The sequence below is a fragment of the Vitis vinifera genome, chromosome 17 (genome assembly GCF_030704535.1).
Source record: "Vitis vinifera cultivar Pinot Noir 40024 chromosome 17, ASM3070453v1".
Classification (NCBI taxonomy): Eukaryota; Viridiplantae; Streptophyta; class Magnoliopsida; order Vitales; family Vitaceae; genus Vitis; species Vitis vinifera.
The window spans coordinates 7,309,184-7,320,531 of record NC_081821.1 but is presented as its reverse complement, the minus strand read 5'-3'; the positions used below and the strand labels follow the sequence as shown (position 1 = coordinate 7,320,531).

The following is an 11,348-nucleotide window of genomic DNA, read 5'->3' as shown; positions in this document are numbered from 1 at the left end:
TGGTGATAAAAAAATTATTATTTTTAATTAGAAAAGTCTTTTTTTTTTTATAGAAATTAATAGGTAATCATATATTGTTTTAATTTTAAAATTATCTTTTATTCAATGTTATTTTTTTAGTGATTTAGATGTTTTTTCATTAATAAAAAGTTTTTTTTTTATCATACCATTTTTTTTAATTAAAATTGTATGTCTTTTTTGGTAATTTATTAATATTAAAAGTGTTTTTATATTTATACAATATATTATCAAAAACACTTTAGAATCATTTTTTCTGATTATCATAAAAGTGTTTTTCACAGAAACACTATAGCAGAAAACACTTCAAATAAAAACACTTCCACTAGAATCACTACCAAACGGGCTCTAAATGCTTGGTCGAACTAATGCTTTGACCGATCAAGGTGTTTTTGCAACTTTTTGGGTTCCCGAATTAAAAACCTATAAATCGAATTGTTCTACTACATTTATGATATGAGAACAATTACCTTCAATTAGAAAGCCTCTATTTTCTCATTTTCAAAGCTCTTCTTACATATGCATTGATTTTCTACTTGCAAATTCTTTAGTGTACATTTCAAATCCAACCTAACTTTCCTTTGTATCATGAGCTACATTTGTTTTAAGATTGGAGATATTAAATATTTTTTTATTTACTCATTGTGAGGGGGTAAACTTCAAGTTAATTGTACATTTGAAGAAACCATCAAGGTTTATTGGAGTCTAATAATTCAAATGTAAGAAAGTTGAACGCTTTAACCTAAAAGTTTCAGTGATAGTTGAAATCTTCACTTTGTTAAGGATTTAAGGAGAGTGGACATAAGTAGACTATTGAACCACCGTAAATGAGTTTGTAGATTTCTTTCTTTTAATCTCTTTGATTTATTATTGGTTTATTCATTGCTATTAATATAAATTGAATTTAAAAAAAAAATTAACACCTAATTTATTCTCTCTTTCTTTTTCTACTTAATTTAATTAGTCATTTTCACAATTTTGTTCCATATCTTTATAAAAAATGGGGCGAGGCTTATTGAAAAAGATTAAGAATAACCAAAAAAAAAACTAGAAGTGTATATGCATAAGAAAAAAGGCTTATCGAAGGGAAGGGCATTAGGGAATGTTACTTGTTGAAAAAGGCTCATAACATCATATAAAACTACAAATTTGTTCACACAAAAAAAAAAGTCACCAATGTGTGAATTCTTGATGTGACACTCACTTCTAAATAAATGATGGATGTTTGAATTTTTCCACTGATTGATTGGATATGATATATCAAAATGGAAGTTAGTGTAGAAAAACAAAAGAAGGAATTTGTCTAATAATAATAAATGGTGCCTTCGTAGATTGATGGATTGTCCAAACTACAAGTAAGTCATTCTAGAAGAGCAATCAAAATATTTTTTAGGGAATTGGTCCAAAACTAAAATTTACTTTTTTAAAAAAGATATAGCTAGCAAATATGTAAAATCCAATACAAAATAGTTATTTTTTTCTTTAAAAAAAAAAACAATCACCTAAAAAGAGTATACCATACATAATGAGAAAATAGTTAGACAAAAAAAAAATGATGTATCGAGATTAGATAGAAAAATGATGATATATAAAGACTTTGTTATATAAAGTCGGAATAATATACCATTAATAATGAGAAAATAGTTAGATAAATGATGATATATCAAGACTTCACATATACAATACATAATAGTGATAAATGGTATTCATAAGTGACGCATTATCCAAATTAATAGTAAACCTTCTTAGTAAATTGATCGAAAACTTGAATTATACTCATAAATACTTTCTAAAAAATGGTATAGTTAGCAAACATATAATAATAGATGCAAAAATAGTTTTTTCTCTTTTTTAAATAATAATAATTCATGGACTCAAAAGAGTACAAGATGCATAAAGAGGAAATGGTTAGGAAAAGTTTTTTTGGCCCATGCAGGTCTCGAACCTGCGACCTTCGCGTTATTAGCACGACGCTCTAACCAACTGAGCTAATAGGCCACGGTTTTTAGATTTTGAAATATTTTTATAAATACAAAAAGCTAAATGCTTCTGATAGATTTATAGGTGGATACAAATCATCTCCTTATCCGCTTTCCCTCTCCACCCGAAAGCACAAAACCAATACATCAACCAAAAAAATCCAGATCCCATCACCCAATTTTTCTACAGAGATAAAATGGCTGAGGCAATCATGGGTTTCACCATAATGAAACCAAATTTCCATAATTCTTATGCCCAACCAACAAAAATGGACATCAGCCCATGTTCAAGATTGGTAAAATCTCAGTGCCCATGTTTCAAATTCATTCTTCAATTACAGTCCATGCTCAGCTGCATATTTGGCATCGGAAATCATGTATGTTAGCTTTTGCAGCTCAGGCAATGTTCCAGCTCTAGGTTTAACAATGGCTGGCATCAGGTAAGTAGCTCGTGAACTTCATCACAGTGAATTCTCTCCTGTTTGTTCCCCAAAAAATTGAAGTAGCATAGTATAGAGTCATTTTTAAGTCCATGGCTTCATTTAAACTTTACAGAATTATCTATTAATTTTTGGAATTATAATAGACTGAGAGCAGCAAGAGCAAAAGAGCCTCTCTATGTAGGGTGAATGCACTACCAGATTGGCCTTTGATGGCAGTTCTGGTTGAGCATGTTGAAGGCCAGAGAGACCTTATAACCCACAAATCCATATGGCATCTCAATGATGAGACCATTAAGAACGTCTGTAAGTCTATACCTCTCTCTTTCTTCCTTTCTCTTCTCTTTATCATTGACAATTTGATGGTTATGCTTCAAATTTGAATGGAGATGATTGTGTTTAACTTTCTTTTCTGCATACAGATACTTTTTACATTATGTTCACATGTTGGGGATGTTGTTTCTTTGGTTCCACAAAAGTAAGCATGGCTTATTTGCTCATTCTTTTGCATACTTAGCCCAGCTTTTACTTCAATTTTCTAATGGAGAAGGGCATGGTTTAGGACCCATATTATGATTCAGAGCAGTATAGGAAAGATGGAGGAGATGGCACAGGGCATTGGGTCTACGAAAAGGTATGCCTTTGCCCACCTCACCATTTTATGTAGAAATCACTGAAATAGTCAAATTGTAGCAGATTCTATTTGATGAAATTAACAAGGAGTGAATGCAATGAGTGATTGCAATGAGTGATTGAGAATAATGGTGGGTGATGCAGCAAGAAGACATAGAAGAAGCTGCGAGAGCAGAACTGTGGAGGGAGGAACTCATCGAGGAGATTGAGCAGAAGGTGGGAGGACTGCGAGAGTTGGAAGAAGCTGGGCGGAAATAAGAATATATCCTATGAATGAATGAACCATACCCAAAAACCATAGTAAATTATCATCTCATCACTTCCATCCTCTGCTTTTATGATTATAAAAAAAAATCCATGCACTTGATTCGATTATATGCTTGGTGTTTTCTTAACTTAGTAGTAGTAAAGTTTTTGTTGCCCTTGGAAAATTTGGACTTTACAATTTTGTAATAACATATAAGATAAAAAGTAAACTTTCCAACAAATGTATAATTAATTCTCTTTTTTTGAAATTATAATTATTTGGGTCGGTAAGGAGTGTTTGTCTATTTGATCTCTCAATTCTTCAAGATATAAAACATTGTGTTTGTACGAGGAGATGCGTTTTAAAGTCGTGAGAACCCTTTGAACTTAAAGTAGATAATATTTACATGGTTTATTTGAACTCAAAGTAAATAATATTTATATAATTGGGTATAGGTTGTTACAAGTTTGAACAATCATTTTTAATCATCGAATGATGCTTAGGTTGAATTTTTTCAATAAAAAACTTAATTTAGATTGAGCTCGGTCAATGTTTGAATAACCTGGTGTTGGATTTTGGTTAAGTACCTTGAAATGGAGATCAAATTGGATTGGATTCAAGTTTATTAATTCTTAATCAGGGTTGGACTAGCGTTACTCCTCAACCTAACCTGAAATAAATTCTTATGTTTGCTACCTAATTTACACCCTCAATTTGAAATCAACTTCATGAGGCATGAGACCATTGTACCTATATGGTATAACCTTTATAAGGCCATCTCAATCTTTTTAATATTTTATAATTTTATTCGAACTAATTTATATTTTCATAAGAAAAATATTGAAATAAGAAATATTTCATTTATTACTAAAAAAATTGTATGGATCATATTATAACATGGTGCTTGTTCTTTCAGTTCCACCAAAAAGAGTCTTTTGAACCTCAGGCTTTTACCCCCATTAAGAAGTTATGTGCTTTAAGACCTTGATTCTTATTAATTGGTGTCTAAAACTGGGCCGGGCCATGAATTACAGGGCCGGGCTTGGGAATATATGAGAGCAGTTTTGGTGGGCTGGGTTTATCTAGCAGTATTATGGCATGTTTACTTTACATTTTGGGAAAGGGAATAAAAGGAAATTAAAATCAAGAATTTGATGAAGAAAAGGGTTAGGGTTTTAATGGGTGGAATTGAAAGGTTCAAGAGGAAACAACTTTTATCATTTCACATTCATATTTTATTTATTTATTTATTACCAAAAATGGATACCAAGAAAGTTTATGTGGATGTCTTTGAGAATTATCTTCCTAAAAAAGGGTGTGGGGCTTGTATGTTCTTTGATTGCAGAATTTTAAGTAGCCAAGCAAGAGAAAGCCATCCTTTTCTTTGATTTTATAGGAATAAGGTAAATATATGGTATGAATCCCATTTGACCCTTTTGTCAAATTGACAGCCGGATCAGTAGGGAAACCCCCTTTGCCATCCTTTTTGTTGGTCTCAACCAAGGAGGGAACTAGATTTTTCAAAATATGATCATTAGAATTTATATAAAATGATGATAAGAAACTCTAACCTAGCAAAGTTGGACCATATAGAATCCTTTTGCTGTTTTCATATCACCTCATTTTCATTACTATTATTGGTTCTGCAAAAACCATATCTCCTCCATGCCCTTTTACTAGAAGGAGGTGGGTTGGGTTGATGAGGTGATGGGCAGAACCGGCAGATAGGACTTAGGAGAGGATGGTCTTATCCCACAACACCTCAAAACCAGGGAATTGGTATTTCTAGAAGATTCCTTTTCCCTTGGTTTGCAAAAACCAATGGGTCATCCCCAAGCCCCCAAAGAAGGAAAAAAGGCACCAAAACTGTGGGCTTCTGCAGGTTTCATCCCTAATCCCATAAAAAGAGCAGAGATACGTGCGTGGTCACATGTTGAGATTAAGGCATCTAGAAGTCTTTTGCATCATCCTCGAAAATCTTTAGAGGGTATCTGACCAAATGGGTTCACTGCAAATCTCAAAAAACCACCCACGACCGACTGTTGGACACACGTTCTGCCCTTCTGTGATCGGATTGCAGATACTTGTTAAGGCCCCCCAGGTGAATGTGAACTGCATTGAAACGCTGCGTTTTGGGGTGGGGGGAACTTGGGACCCATGGATCAAATTTCAAGGATATCGTATTTGGTTTGAGGGGGAGGATAAGGACAGCACACCAAGGACAGCATGGGAAAGTGGGGGTGGTTTCTTCCCTCGAATTTCAGTCCCTTGTGTGCTAAGGTTTCCCCAAAAAAGAGAGAAAACACAAACCTTCGATGTGGGATGCTGAGTCGTTTGTGTAATCATTACAAAGTCCAAAGCATGCCGCATTGCCACTTACTACAAGGCATTAAGCGTTCCTAATTTATTTGCTTTTCCCAACCCATTCTTCTTTCCTTGTCCCCCAAAACACTCGTAATATCCATTTTTAAAGAGTATTGGAAAACCCACTCATCCCCAAACACTCATAAGTTGGAAGACATTGAATGCAAATGTATTGAATGCAACATTGAAAGATATTTTTATAATAAGTTTAATTTATTCCCATTAGAGACTAATATGGTGTTTATTTTTTTACTTAATTTTGCTGAGATTCGTTTGTGTAATCATTACCAAAGTCCAAAGCATGCCGCATTGCCACTTACTACAAGGCATTAAGCGTTCCTAATTTATTTGCTTTTCCCAACCCTTTCTTCTTTTCTTGTCCCCCAAAACACTCGTAATATCCATTTTTAAAGAGTATTGGAAAACCCACTCATCCCCAAACACTCATAAGTTGGAAGACATTGAATGCAAATGTATTGGATGCAACATTGGAAGATATTTTCATAATAAGTTTAATTTATTCCCATTAGAGACTAATATGGTGTTTATTTTTTTACTTAATTTTGCTGAGATTCGTTTATGTAATCATTACCAAAGTCCAAAGCATGCCGCATTGCCACTTACTACAAGACATTAAGCGTTCCTAATTTATTTGCTTTTCCCAACCCTTTCTTCTTTCCTTGTCCCCCAAAACACTCGTAATATCCATTTTTAAAGAGTATTGGAAAACCCACTCATCCCCAAACACTCATAAGTTGGAAGACATTGAATGCAAATGTATTGGATGCAACATTGGAAGATATTTTCATAATAAGTTTAATTTATTCCCATTAGAGACTAATATGGTGTTTATTTTTTTACTTAATTTTGCTGAGATTCGTTTATGTAATCATTACCAAAGTCCAAAGCATGCCGCATTGCCACTTACTACAAGACATTAAGCGTTCCTAATTTATTTGCTTTTCCCAACCCTTTCTTCTTTCCTTGTCCCCCAAAACACTCGTAATATCCATTTTTAAAGAGTATTGGAAAACCCACTCATCCCCAAACACTCATAAGTTGGAAGACATTGAATGCAAATGTATTGGATGCAACATTGGAAGATATTTTCATAATAAGTTTAATTTATTCCCATTAGAGACTAATATGGTGTTTATTTTTTTACTTAATTTTAAACAAAACTTAAAATTAAATAAATTTTAATAGTGCTAAAAATTTAGTTGTTTTTTAATATTATGTTTCTATTAAGTATTAAAAAATAAAAAAAATAATATATTACTTTTAATATTTAAAAAATTAAAAGAAAAAAGACACCTAAATGATTATGCTAAAAGAAAATAATTTGGGTGGATAAAATCAATTATGTTATTAATATCCCACAATTATTTAATCTTATCCAAATTATTAACATGAACTAATAAGAATTAAATGGATAGAATATTTGTGATGAACTTATCCACATCAAAATAGTAAATTTAAGATTCCTTTCATCTCGGCTGACTCAATGCAATCAGTCTCAACCCTTTTAGTGCCTCCATCTAAAAGTAAATATTTTATTTTATGCATATAAAAAAATATTAATTCTTAAATAAATAAATGTCAAAACATAATTTTTTTTCCCTTTATTTTCTCTTTACAAACAAACTTGAATTAAAAAAAAAATTCACTCTTTACCCTTTTAGTGATTGCATTTAAAGCAAATATTTTATTTAAAGTAAAATTTTTTAATTTTTTATAATATTTTATAATAAAAAATTGATTAATTTTTAAATAGATAAACATCAGAATATAATATTTTTTTTGCCTTCATTTTCTCTTAAGAACAAACTTATCTTGAAAAAAGGGGGTAAAGACTGCAATCTTATCTTGTTTGTAATTTTATGAATATAGAAATAGGGTTTATCGAAAGTTTGAAATGGTTAGGAGGGGAGTGAGCTTTCGTTTGTGAGCCGTTTCGTGATCAAAACAAGGCAACTGCCAGAACACCTCCCGATGGTATGGAAAATCTCAAAAACTGAGAGCTAGTCGGACACTGCTTTAATTTCGTTTCATTTTTTATTTTTTATCCAAAATAAAATTAATGGATAAAGTTAAAATCCAAATGGATATAGTCCCCACCAACCTCTTTATATTTCTCTTCACCACTCCGGATTTCCTTGCCTCTTTGGGATCTCTCTTTCTGCCTAGCTTCTCTCTCTAAAAACCGCCACATACAGTCAACAAAGAACAAATTTTTTTGTTCAACCGGCGTTTTTGATTGACAAACCGAGTGGGCTTTGCTTTGTTTTTTGTTTCTGGGTATCTCAAGGCCTTTTTCTTTTGTGTTGACGAAGAGGGTTTGAATTTTTCTCTTTTCCTTCCTCAGCGCTGCCCCTTCCGACTTTAAAAAAAAACTGGTTTTTGGTCCAAAAGGAGAGGTGGGTTTTTTTTTTGGGGTTTTCTCGTTTGATGCTGTAAACTCGAAAAAGGGTTAGATTCTTGAATAGCCATGGCTTGTTCATTGAAGACTGGTCTGTGCATTTCTGGGATGATGGAGGCTTCTTTCAGGCCCAAAAGCAAAGGGGTTCACGAGTCATGTGCCTCCTTTGGGTCTTTAAAGTTCAAAGAATCTCTTGTTCTGGGTAGCAGATTTACGGGAAAGCATGTGTTTATCACGGATCAGAAATGTTTAAGAGATTGGAGTTTTAAAGCCCCATACAAATTCTCTGTTCATGTGAGTCAGCCTCTCTTTGTTTGTTTGTTCGGTTATTTTATTTATTTTTGGTTTATTTTGTGTCTTGAAAACTAATTTTCAATCTTCGGTTTCAGGCACAAGCATCAATCTGCGTGAGCCGAGCTCTGAGATGGTGGGAGAAGACTCTTAAAACCAACATGGTAGAGATCCATTCTGCACAAGAGCTCGTCGATTCCTTACTGAATGCAGGGGATAGATTGGTGGTTGTTGACTTCTATTCGCCTCGTTGTGGAGGCTGCAAAGCTCTGCATCCCAAGGTATTATTGCTTCTGAAAACTGTTCTTCCAAGACCAACTGCTATGGCTGCGTATAATCTCCATTTATTATTTAAGAAAATTTCAATCTGATTCGAGTCTTATTTAATCAGATCTGTCAGCTGGCTGAATTGAACCCAAATGCAATTTTTCTCAAAGTTGATTATGAAGAACTCAAAACTATGTGTCACGCTCTCCACATCCATGTCCTACCATTCTTTAGGTTCTACAGAGGTGCAGAGGGCAGGGTTTGCAGCTTTAGCTGCACCAATGCAACTGTAAGAATCTGTCTCAATCAGTATGACACCCTAAATTCTCTATAAAATAAAAATAAAAAACCATAATTGGATCTTCGTGACCAAACTTATAAGCCATGTTTCTTGTACACAGATCAAGAAATTCAAGGATGCATTGGCAAAGCACGGCGCCAATCGATGTAGTCTCGGCCCTGCAAAAGGCCTAGATGAATCTGAGCTGCTGAAGTTGGCAGCAGTTGGTGAGATACCTCTGAATTTACCATTACCATCTTCCAAGGGTGAAGTAATGGAGGATTCGGCCCTGAAAGGCGCTCATATGTCTGGTTTCTGGGGCAAAGCAGGTAGCAATATGGAACTTGAAGAAGAGAGTGCGATATTGAAGGTCTGAAAGAAACGTCCACTTGAGCTTTCGATATAAATTAGCTACGGAGAAAAGCTGCTGCAACTCCATATTTTTTTCTTCTTCATATGGATTGGTAGTTTGGTATTGTGGTTGTATATAATCATTTTTGGGTTTTCCATAAGCAGGCTCTTGGTTTTTGGATCGAGCCCTGCCTCGACAGCTATGGTGAATCTGTAATAGAATTGGATATTGTGATCCTGATTTGAGGATATCAATTCACATCCCGCTTGATTTTTGTTCTGTTCCTTTTCTGGTGTAACTGAGAATACCAAGTAGCACATGAAATTTAGGTTTTAAATGAAGATATTAAACAAATGAGATCAAATATAAAATAAGGATTTGAGTATAAAATAAAATCATGGTATCAGTAAACATTTGACATTTCATAAATATTTTCCTCTAAAATCCATTCTAGAATTTTTAACTTGACATATAACGTGTAGACTGTCCGAACAAAAGGTGCCAGATGATTGCCCAGCCGTCCTAAGTATATTCATCATTATAGAAAAGGTTAACAGAGTCAGCACTAGAGTGTTACGCTCACTCTCTCTCTCTCTCACACACATTAGTTAGAATTACTCTTATCTGACTTAAGTTTCAGAGAAGCATACCAAATCTATCCTTTTGTGCATAAAGAAACCTGACTCCAATACTCTTCAAGAGGCATGAAGTAAGGGAGAATTTCGCTTGACCTCGGTAAAGGTAGACGAACCTGATCTTCTTTGATATTTTTAAGTGGGGTTTGTTTTTTTTTTATTTTTTATAACTAAATAGCAGATTTTTTCTATCAAGTTAAAAGTAATTTGTTATTAATAAATTCTATTTAATTATATTAATTGATATCAATACATTATTTTTAATTGAATAGAAAAAATAAAATATTTTAATTTCTTTTATTTAGTTAAAAACTAAACACTATCTTTGACTTGAGACTCATTCGCATGTCTACTTAAACAAACACCTCACTGTTGTAGGGACCCCTCCCCCTGATGACACGTGGCGCGCTTCCCTATCCGGACTCCCTTAGGGAGAAGCACACGGCACTCGCGAACATCACATCCGGATGATAGCATATCCTATTTGGATATGTTGTCCGGATCATTGACTAAAGTGAGCAAGCCTTGCTACGTCATTCCAACAGCCTGCCACAGCCCACGTTCCGCCGCCTGCAGAGTGAAAGGATAGGAATGATGGCAAGTCGCTTCCCATGATCTCTGACAGCCGCCCGTAGGGTGATGATGGCCTTGCCACCACCTAGAGGCATCATAACGAGCCAAAAAGTCTTCCCACCATTAAAGAGGGAGGCAGAGCTTCTGACATTATATAAAAGGTCCTTCACACAAGGAGGAAGGTAAGCTGACTATCCCTGAAAAATCCTGATAGCTTAATTTCTCGAGCCATGGCTAACAAAATCATCGGAGGGTGTGTCCAGACATCCTGTCCGGACATCTTTTGTAGGAAAGACTGAACCAGAACTCAATCTTGGTTGAAAGCGTGCGTCCATTTGGCAGCTAAGTGGACGATCTTTGACAGCCGCCCGTAGGGTGATGATGGCCTTGCCACCACCTAGAGGCATCATAACGAGCCAAAAAGTCTTCCCACCATTAAAGAGGGAGGTAGAACTTCTGACATTATATAAAAGGCCCTTCACACAAGGAGGAAGGTAAGCTGACTATCCCTGAAAAAGCCTGATAGCTTAATTTCTCGAGCCATGGCTGACAAAATCATCGGAGGGTGTGTCTGGACATCCTGTCCGGACATCTTTTGCAGGGAAGACTGAACCAGAACTCAATCTTGGTTGAAAGCGTGCGTCCACTTGGCAGCTACATGGACCATTGGGACGCAAGACCTCAACATTGGCGCCGTCTGTGGGAAATCGCTGATTCAGTCGCCGGCAAAGATGTCCACACCTTCCAGAAGCTGCTCGTCTGCTAGGGGAGAAGAAGATTATTCCGAATGGCGCCAAGCCATCGAGAGAAGATAGTTGGCAAGCGAGCAACAAATGCAGGCTCTCCTCCA

At 34.9% G+C, this 11,348-nt stretch overlaps 2 protein-coding genes and 1 non-coding gene across 3 annotated transcripts; 2 read left to right on the top strand and 1 right to left on the bottom strand.

Annotated features, from left to right (window-relative positions):
• Nucleotides 1-1,942: 1,942 nt before the first annotated feature.
• TRNAI-AAU (transfer RNA isoleucine (anticodon AAU)) lies at nt 1,943-2,016 on the bottom strand. The gene has a single exon. It is a non-coding gene; the product is annotated as a tRNA-Ile (tRNA).
• Nucleotides 2,017-2,089: 73 nt separating this feature from the next.
• LOC100854331 (photosynthetic NDH subunit of subcomplex B 4, chloroplastic) lies at nt 2,090-3,445 on the top strand. The gene is made up of 6 exons (XM_003635543.4): nt 2,090-2,293; nt 2,393-2,437; nt 2,584-2,743; nt 2,860-2,915; nt 3,000-3,071; nt 3,215-3,445. The coding sequence occupies exons 1-6, from the start codon at nt 2,195-2,197 to the stop codon at nt 3,326-3,328; spliced, it is 546 nt and encodes a 181-aa protein (XP_003635591.1). The 5' UTR covers nt 2,090-2,194; the 3' UTR covers nt 3,329-3,445.
• A 4,158-nt stretch (nt 3,446-7,603) lies between these two features.
• On the top strand, nt 7,604-9,574 carry LOC100263807 (thioredoxin-like 1-1, chloroplastic). Its single transcript, XM_002284811.4, has 4 exons — nt 7,604-8,394; nt 8,490-8,672; nt 8,783-8,947; nt 9,060-9,574. The coding sequence occupies exons 1-4, from the start codon at nt 8,170-8,172 to the stop codon at nt 9,312-9,314; spliced, it is 828 nt and encodes a 275-aa protein (XP_002284847.1). The 5' UTR covers nt 7,604-8,169; the 3' UTR covers nt 9,315-9,574.
• The last annotated feature ends 1,774 nt before the right edge of the window (nt 9,575-11,348 follow it).

What these genes read in the sequence shown, in the direction of transcription:
- LOC100854331 (XM_003635543.4), top strand. Translation starts at nt 2,195, where the DNA reads ATGGCTGAGGCAATCATGGGTTTCACCATAATGAAACCAAATTTCCAT. An exon ending in TGAGACCATTAAGAACGTCT is followed by an intron (nt 2,744 to 2,859) that starts GTAAGTCTATAC and finishes TTCTGCATACAG; the next exon opens with ATACTTTTTACATTATGTTC. An exon ending in GTTTCTTTGGTTCCACAAAA is followed by an intron (nt 2,916 to 2,999) that starts GTAAGCATGGCT and finishes GGCATGGTTTAG; the next exon opens with GACCCATATTATGATTCAGA.
- LOC100263807 (XM_002284811.4), top strand. Translation starts at nt 8,170, where the DNA reads ATGGCTTGTTCATTGAAGACTGGTCTGTGCATTTCTGGGATGATGGAG. An exon ending in CATACAAATTCTCTGTTCAT is followed by an intron (nt 8,395 to 8,489) that starts GTGAGTCAGCCT and finishes CTTCGGTTTCAG; the next exon opens with GCACAAGCATCAATCTGCGT. An exon ending in TTAGCTGCACCAATGCAACT is followed by an intron (nt 8,948 to 9,059) that starts GTAAGAATCTGT and finishes TCTTGTACACAG; the next exon opens with ATCAAGAAATTCAAGGATGC.